Source organism: Mustela nigripes, chromosome 4 (genome assembly GCF_022355385.1).
Source record: "Mustela nigripes isolate SB6536 chromosome 4, MUSNIG.SB6536, whole genome shotgun sequence".
NCBI classification, from domain to species: domain Eukaryota; kingdom Metazoa; phylum Chordata; class Mammalia; order Carnivora; family Mustelidae; genus Mustela; species Mustela nigripes.
Window position 1 is genome coordinate 10,629,588 of NC_081560.1, and position 9,009 is coordinate 10,638,596.

The 9,009-nt window shown below is 39.3% G+C and overlaps 1 protein-coding gene across 1 annotated transcript; it reads right to left on the reverse strand.

The window, feature by feature from the left end:
• Nucleotides 1-5,422: 5,422 nt before the first annotated feature.
• On the reverse strand, nucleotides 5,423-6,352 carry LOC132014868 (olfactory receptor 2A2-like). The gene has a single exon (XM_059395568.1). The coding sequence runs from the start codon at nucleotides 6,350-6,352 to the stop codon at nucleotides 5,423-5,425; it is 930 nt and encodes a 309-aa protein (XP_059251551.1).
• Nucleotides 6,353-9,009: the final 2,657 nt, after the last annotated feature.

The following is a 9,009-nucleotide window of genomic DNA, read 5'->3' on the forward strand; positions in this document are numbered from 1 at the left end:
TTTCACTTTTAGTAAGTAAGTTAAACTTTCCAAATCTCAACTGCTTCACCTGTTAAGTGGGGAAAATGATTTCTAACCCAAATGAAAGAATAGGTCTAGGAAAAAAATAATTGCCTTTTTAGAGTCTTCCAAGATCTCTGACTGACTAATCGGCATTATGCATTACAGGGGAAAGGTAATACAAGATATTTTCTATTCTGGGATTCCAATACCAGCCGTAACACCAAGCCCAGGGTAGATGTAATTTTTCTGTTATTTACCAAACACACAGTTTCTGCTATGTGTTATATATGTTCTATGCATTTACAAAAACTCAGTCCACGTGATTACTCTGTGAGGTAGGTACAATTATCTCCATTTTATAGATGATAGAGCAGAGACAGAAAGGTTAAAGAACTAGCCCAGGGTCAACACAGGGGTAAGTGGCAGGATTTGGATTTGAACTCAGAAAGGCTGCCTCTAGAGACCGTGTTCTAAAGCTGCTCACTAGTGGATGTGCTGTCATTCTGCTTGATTCTCCAGCAATCAGGTTGGCCTTGTCAGGGGTCAAAGGACCTCAGATGACCTTAAAGAAGTTGAACTTCAAAGAGCGGGAGGGAATGAAACAGCTAGTTCAGGTAACTGAAGCTAGGTCACTTCCTTGTATTGCACTGTGCGCCGACTGCCCGCCCGGATGCTTGTCCATGTATATGACAGCCCTTGGTCCCTGGCTGAACCTGCTACACCCGGTCTGAGCATCGGCACTGAGCTTCCCCTTGTTATTCCAGAAGCAGATAGAGAAAGTGACCCAGAAGGCACTCTTCTGACAAAGGAGGGTTCCCTAGCTATACATATGTTGCCCATCCCCTCAGAAGGTTCTCTGCATTATTCCTACAAATTGGCAGTGTTTGGTTAATGCTTGTGTAACTTGAGAATAGCTAACCTTCAGACCCAGGGGGAAAAAAAAGTAACATCTCAGGATGGAAGATATTACTGCCTTGATGTTTTTAGAGCCCCTGACATTTTCTTGAAGCTTTAAAAAAAAAAAAATCATTGTCTCAGGTAGTAGAATGAAAGGATCCATGTTGAGGACAGGAAAACAGAGATCTCTGAAGAGTTGAAAGGCGGTAAAAGAATAATGATCAGACACGCCAGTGATAACCACTAAGCATAGACCTGCTCCCTATAAAGCCATTTCTTTATGTTTGACTGTCCTGATAGTGAGACTCTGCTCTTTGAGGCAGAGCTCAAGTGGAAAAAGACTTCTGGGCAGAGGGACACATGATCTGGTCATGTCATGTCTACAACTGGGAACAGTCCTCAGTCTTCATGCCTGACCTGTGGCCTCTGGATACCATGTATGTCATTTTCTAGGTGTGTCTTTGTGTCGCACCCTGTGCTGAGGCTGTGTTCTATTGGCACACCTTGATCTTCTGGAGCAGAAGTGTTATTCCTAATTTCATGATGAGGACTCTGTATTTTAAGTACCTGCACCAGCCACACAGTGAGTAGAGGAAATGAGATTCGTTCCTGTCTCCGTGACTCCAATCTAGTGGTGGGGTCTGCCCTTTTAACCTCATGTACCTCTGAATTCTTGACCTCCGACTATCCTGTGGGGTATCTTACTGGCTTCCTCTAATGCCAGTGTTGTGTCCAGGTGTGTGTGTGTTTTCCACCTTCCACGGCTTTCTCGTGAGAATGAGAGAGATCAGTGAGCTTGCGGGGCACAGCTTGTCCCTGCTGTGACTCTGCTGACCCTTCATAACTTTTGGAAGACCCTCTGATCACCAGAGGGCTGCCACTGCTGGTCTCTTCCTCAGATGGAAGGTTCTATAGGCTTTCCTATAATACAGCTTACAGTACAGTATTCATGACGATGTTGGAACAGCAAAAACACAGCTCTGACCCCTCTAAAGTGTATATAACTAAGCACCAGTGTAAAAATGAAATTCTACTCAAAAAGTTATACCCTACAAATAACAATTTTGAACCAGATTTTAGAAACACAGATTTTTTTATAGCCTTATTTTAAGAACTTTAAATAACTTGATTTCTCTTTTTCCATTCTTTCTTTCTATACAAGAAATAAGACGATGGAGCAATGTTTTAAACTTTTAAAGTGCTTAATTATTAAGTGGTTAATATTAGAACAATATGACTTTTACTATTTTAAATTATATATAGAAAATAAACATTTGATTTGCTCAAATAACTTTTATAGTTTATGAAGTTTGTTTATATTGCTGAATATATAAGCTCATTCCAAATATATAGACTGACATCTTAGAATCTGAGATATTGACTTTGGACAACAGTTAAGGCAATTTTTAAATTCTCATTGGAAGCACTGAATTGAAATGAAACAAAGTCACTTTCTGGGTCATCTTCTCTAGAACCATCTTCTATTTCATGTTTGGAAGAAGCATAGAATCGACTTTATTTTTATAGTTACAACCATGTATTGGGAGCACATGTGAACAATTTAGACATAAAATTATGATGGAAAAAACTGGCAACAAATAGGCAGTGGACATAGATGATGGTCCTCTGCCAAGTAAACTGAATTCTATTTATGTGTTTACTTATTTAAGCTTATTAAATGTCTTTGATTATCTTTCTCAGCATATATATTTGCTTATATTGTTGAATACTATATATTACATGCTTTGAGTAATACATATATATTTAATTGGGTATGATATATTTTTAATGAAAGTTAAATATGCTTAATTTTGTACCTATTCTAGAATTTTATAACTCTTAAAGTTAATTGAAGTTTTCATAACTTGTCAAAAAATAGAGGATAATTAACATCGTGATACATTTTAAGATAAAACTGAAAAGCTTTTGCACAGCAAAGAAAACCATCAGCAAAATGAAAAGACAACCTATTAAATGGGATAAAATATTTGGAAATCACTTATCCAATAGGGGTTAATATCCAAAATATATAAAGAACTCATATAACTCAATGGCAAAAAACAAATGATCCATTTTAAAAACGGGTAGATTGGAATGGACATTTTTCCAAAGACATCCTGATGGCCAACAGGCACATGAAAAGTCGCTTGACATCACACGTCATCATCACAATCACAATGAGATGTCGCCTCACACCTGTTAGAATGGCTATCATCAAAAACACAAGTGATGACAAGTGTTGGTGAAGATGTGGGGGGAAGAGGACCCTTATGCATATAAATTGGTACAGCCACTGTAAAAAACAGTTATAGAAGTTCCTCCACAAATTCAAAATAGAACTACCATTTGATTCAGCAGTTTCATTCCTGGGTATTTGTCCAAAGGAAATGAAAACACTAACTCGGGCGCCTGGGTGGCTCAGTGGTTAAGCCGCTGCCTTCGGCTCAGGTCATGATCTCAGGGTCCTGGGATCGAGTCCCGCATCGGGCTCTCTGCTCAGCAGGGAGCCTGCTTCCTCCTCTCTCTCTCTGCCTGCCTCTCTGCCTACTTGTGTTCTCTCTCTGTCAAATAAATAAATAAAAAATCTTAAAAAAAAAAAAAAACACTAACTCAAAAAGGTATCTGTACCCCCATGATACTACAGCACTATTCACAATAATTAAGACAAGGAAACAACATAAGTGCCCATCAATGGGAGAATGGATAAAGAAAATGTGGTATGTATAAAATGAAATATTAATCAGACATAAAAAGGAAGGAAGCTTTGCTTTGTGACAACCTGGATGGATCTTGAGGGCATTAGACTAGTGAAATAAATCAGACAGAGAAAGACCAATACCATTCTGATCTCACTTATATGTGGAACCAAAAAGGGAGGGAGGGAGGGAGAGAAGCAGAAAGAAGGAGGAAAGGGAGGAGAGAGGGAAGGGGAGAAAGAGAAGAAGGGGGGGAGAAAGGAAGGAAGGAAGGAAGGAAGGAAAAAGGAAGAAAGAAAGAAAGAGAAAGAGAAAAAAACCCAACTAGCTCATAGATACAAGGAACAGATTGATGACTGCCAGAGGCCAGTGTGTGGGGAATGGGTGAAAGGGGTGAAGAGAATCAAGAGGCACCAAGTTGCAGTTAGGAAATAAATAACTCACGGAGATGAATGCACAGTTAAGGGACTATAGTTAATAATACTGTATTGCATGTTTAAAAGTTTCTCTTAAGAGAGCAGATCTTGTAAGTTTTCAATACATGAAAAATAATTCTAACTATATATGGTTACACGTGTTAATTATACTTATTGCGATCATTTTGCAATATCTACAAATACTGAATGATAAAAAAGCGGCTATTCCTTATTTTATCGCCATTAGCATCATGAAGACAGTTGTTCAATATGGTAAATTCAGAGGAATTTCCACCACCAGGAAAGAAAGACGATGTTATCTAATCATAATCGTCTCATGATGTTTGGTGCTACCCCAAACCATCTTCAAGTAAGTTGGTTCAAATACTACAAAAAAAGTTGGTGGGAACTATTTGAAGAACTTTAACAGGTAATTCAATCTTATTAGAAATTGTTTTAAACAGTGAAATTATAACCCACTAATAAATGTAATATTTGAGCAACGCTCAAAACTCTTACCTCTAAAACCATTTAAACGTTTACTAATGAATGTTCTTCATGTCACCAAATCCTAAATATTTAATATATTTTAGGATACTTTTGTATGGGCTCTCCTTGGACTAGAGCTTTCCCTAACTTTCTCCCCTTTACTCATAAATTATTCCATCAAGGAATATAAAGTTTCTCTAATCTCTTACTTCACTGACCTCACAATTGGTAAGATAGAGTCATATAATTCTGCAACATTTTCTCTACTGAAATTTCATATCTACTCTGGAAGTTCTGTCTTACGGTATTAATCTTACTGTGCTGTTTCTAGCTACCACAAGGTGATTAAAAAATCACATATGTCTAAGTACATAAGCCAGAGAAATGCACTGATATAGTTTTTTACATTTGAATTTTTTTCTCCATACATTAATATTCCTGGGTTCAAAAAATAAAGAACATTTAATATTTTTTAAAAGAAAGTCTAGGGGTGCCTGTGTGTCCCAGTCGGTTGGGTGACAGACTCGTGGTTTCAGCTCAGGTCATGATCTCATGGATCCCGAGACAGGGCCAGAGTCGGGCTCTGCACTCTGTGGGGAGTCTGCTTCACATTGTTTCCTTCTGTCCCTTCCCCTACGCTTCCTCTTGCCCTCTCTCTCTCTCTCAAATAGATAAGTAAATGAATCTATTTAAAAAAAAAAGACTAAATATTCTGATAATTTAGATGTAAAAAATCCCAATATGGTCTCTCAATTTTAGATGATATGCTTTTCATTGAACTTCTCCCTATTTTTAAAGCTAAAGATGGAAAGTGGCCATTTTTAATTCAAACTTCTAAGTGGGAATTTTTTCTGTGTTTTTGCTTCAGCAAACCACTGAACTTAAAAGGAAACGCTACTCAAACAATGTTCTATCTATGCTTCATATGGGTTTTTTCTGCAGTATTCTATACAAAGAAGCCTTCACCTGAGCATTCCTCAGGCTGTAAATGAGGGGGTTCAGCATTGGGTTAAAGAGACTGTGAAATAGGGACAGTATTTTCTCCAGCTCTTCTCGTTGATTAGACCCTGGGACCATATAAACCACCATGGCTACGCCAAAGAAAAGCCCCACCACACAGAGGTGGGAGGAGCAGGTGGAGAAGGCCTTTATGCGGCCCTCCTTTGACGGGATCTTTAGGATGGCCCAGAGAATGCACATGTATGAGACTAGCATTAAGCAGAGTGGCCCGACTAAGACAAACATACAGGCAGCTAGAATGACCACTTGATTGATCCATGTATCAGCACAGGCCAACTTCAGGACAGACAGAATTTCACAGAAGACGTGGTTCACTTTCCTGGGTCCACAGAAGGGCAACCTTAGAAGGAGAATTGCATGTACCAGAGACAAAGTAAATCCACATGACCAAGAAGTGCCAGCCAGGACCATGCACACTCTCCAGCTCATGATGACAGAGTACTGGAGCGGGTGGCAGATGGCCACAAACCTATCATAAGACATCGCCACCAAAATCAGGCACTCTGTCGCAGCAAAACCCAAATAGAGAAATGTCTGCATTACGCATGGAACAAAGGAGATGGTTCTCTTCTGATTCACTAAGTTTGCCAACATCTTGGGGACATTATTGGATGCGTAGGACACGTCAATGATGGCCAGGTGTGAGAGGAAGAAGTACATGGGCGTGTGCAGTCTCGGGTCCAGACAGATGAGCCCAAAGATCATGCCATTTGCCAACAGACTGAAGATGTAGAACAGGGAGAAGATCCAGAAGAGGGAGACTTCCATCTCTGCACTGAGCTGGAGTCCTACCAAGATGAACTCGGAGACCCCTGAATGGTTGCTTCCCATTTCTCAGTGACAGTTTATCAAGGACTGAAGAATGAGAAAAGGTCAGAGCTGGAGAATCAACAAAAATTAGAGTTACTTATCTCAAAATGAGTTTGGAGAAAGGTTTTCTCTTTATACCTACTAGCCAGCGCCCCCTCCTCCCCAGAACTGGTTACCTTCTTGGTTGAACTTTTAATGTGAAAGTTGAAACTTCCAAGAAAGGGTCAAGACTTAGGCAAAGAACTCCCAAAGGCCTTCACACAGATTCAACAAATGTTACTATCTCATTCGTATTTATTCTCTTTTTCTCCACCATTGTGTGCCTTTTCTGAGTGTAAGATGAATTCAGTAACTTTTTAAATACTGAGAATTATTGTATAACACTTAAGAGCATACTAGGGTTAGGGAATTGTAAATTCTCAATCTAGTATACATTGGGTTGGAAAACGAAAATGCGACATTCAAAAGTATCAGTGTGGTTACAAACCATGTGCATCACTACCCTCGTTGTATAATTCTGGTGGGGTGTTGCCATGGGTGTTGTCATGGTCCTCTTCAATCAAACCATTTTATTGTAGGTACCACTACAAAGAGAAAGAAGGCAGCCTTCTTGATCTCTCTTGGCCCCACTGAAATATGAATGATAAAACAACCTGCAAAAAAGCTCTTTTCTACTCTTGTGAATCAGAGTAGATTCACATGAAGAGGCTCTTCAGGTACCTACGGAATGTCTGGGCTTGGTCAATACTAACAGTCAAGAGGTAGATCCTCACTATGAAGATCTGGATAATCCTCAAGATGAAATCAAAGATAAAAAGGAGATTATACCAAGTGTCATGTATTTGTTTTTTTTTTTTTTTTAAAGACTTTATTTATTTCTTTTACAGAGAGAGATCACAAGTAGACAGAGAGGCAGGCAGAGAGAGAGAGAGGGAAGCAGGCTCCCCGCTGAGCAGAGAGCCCAATGTGGGACTCGATCCCAGGACCCTGGGATCATGACCTGAGCCGAAGGCAGCGGCTTAACCCACTGAGCCACCCAGGTGCCCCAAGTGTCATGTATTTGAACTGAGATTCCCTCACCAAATAGGAAGCCTTGTGGGTGTTTAATATGTCCTGAACATCTTTACATCTCAAAATAACAGGTAAAGTGCTAAATGAAACAGGCACTCAGGAAATGTTTGTTAGGTGGATGGTTGTCATTTTAATTCAAAAAATGGAGGTACTAAGTATGTTCTGTCTGCCAGTTTTATTTGACAAAGACATGGTTTCTCCTTCCTTAGAGAAGTTAGAATATGATCACTGGGAAATGGAAAGAGAGACAAAAATCATAGATTTTTTTCACCTCCATGAGTATGATTGCCTTTGGGAAGCTTCTGTGTAAATGTGCCTTATGTTTGTGGCATGGATTTTTGCTACAATTAAAGAATATGCCTACCTTGTGTAAAGTGGGAGACAGCAGTATCGGTACTGCAGAATTCTACAGAGGCACAGTGGGATACAATAAGCAATGTCTGAACCACATTTACATTGTGAACAGAAAGGATAAAAATACCATTGAAGGCATTGAATCCATCACTGTTCAGTGGGAACATTTGTTTAATAACTTTTTAGCCTAGTTATTTTTGTGTCTGAATTGGTGAATCTTTTCATTTAGATTTTCATTACCATTAACACCATCTTGCTGTTAAAGAATGAACAACAGAAAAAAATAAAATAAAAATAAGAATAAACCTGTATTAAAACTGTGAAGCAGTGGGGCAACTGGATGACTCAATCAATTAAGCATCTGACTCTTGTTTTTGGCTGAGGTCATGATCTCAGAGTCCTGAGATGGAGCAGCTTTGGGCTACGTGCTGGTCCTGGAGGCTGCTTGAGACTCTCTCTCTCTACCCTCCCCCCACCCTCTTTTTCCAGAAAAAAAACTTTAAGCAGATACAGTACTGGCAAAAAGAAGAAAATGTCATGGTAGTGATACCTAAAATTTCATCTCCCCAATGGAGTAAATGAAATAATAGCAGCTCAAAAAGGAAACCTTTGTTCAGTTAGTAGGGGCAGCTCTCTATGGGATGTCTGGAGCCCAGAATGTTTCCTAATTGAGGGAGCTATATCTCTTTCTCCAACCCTCGTCAGAACCATTGGCACTCCCTTTTATCCCATTTTGTTATAGGAAAGACAGGTGTATAAACTCAGTGGTTTTTAAGCTTGAAAATCTTCACAAAAGAGTGAAAAACTGCTATGGTTCCAAAAAGGATAACTATACGGCAAACTTACATTTTACAGTGTTTCAGCAAAGATTTACTGTAAATGTTACTAGAACATTCTTTTCCATTAAGACAGGTTTGTCTGGATATCAAGATCTTCTGGGCTCTTGGATGGCTCAGTTGGTTAGGTGACCATCTCTTGATTTCCGTTCATGTCATGATCTGGGTGTACCAGGATCAAGCCCATCCCTGGGCTTGCTCTGTCTCTAAAATCAATAAATAGATTTAAAAAATAAAAAACAAACCAAAACCCAAACCTCCCTTTAAGCTACGTGATATATAAAGTCCTTTCATTAATTGGCCATTTGGAAAACATGTTCAAAGTCAATGGCTGAATATAAGGCTTCTCATTGTCTGAGCCCCTCACATAGCCCTGAGACAGCTGTGCTAGCTCTGCCCATCACTACTCAGTTACAT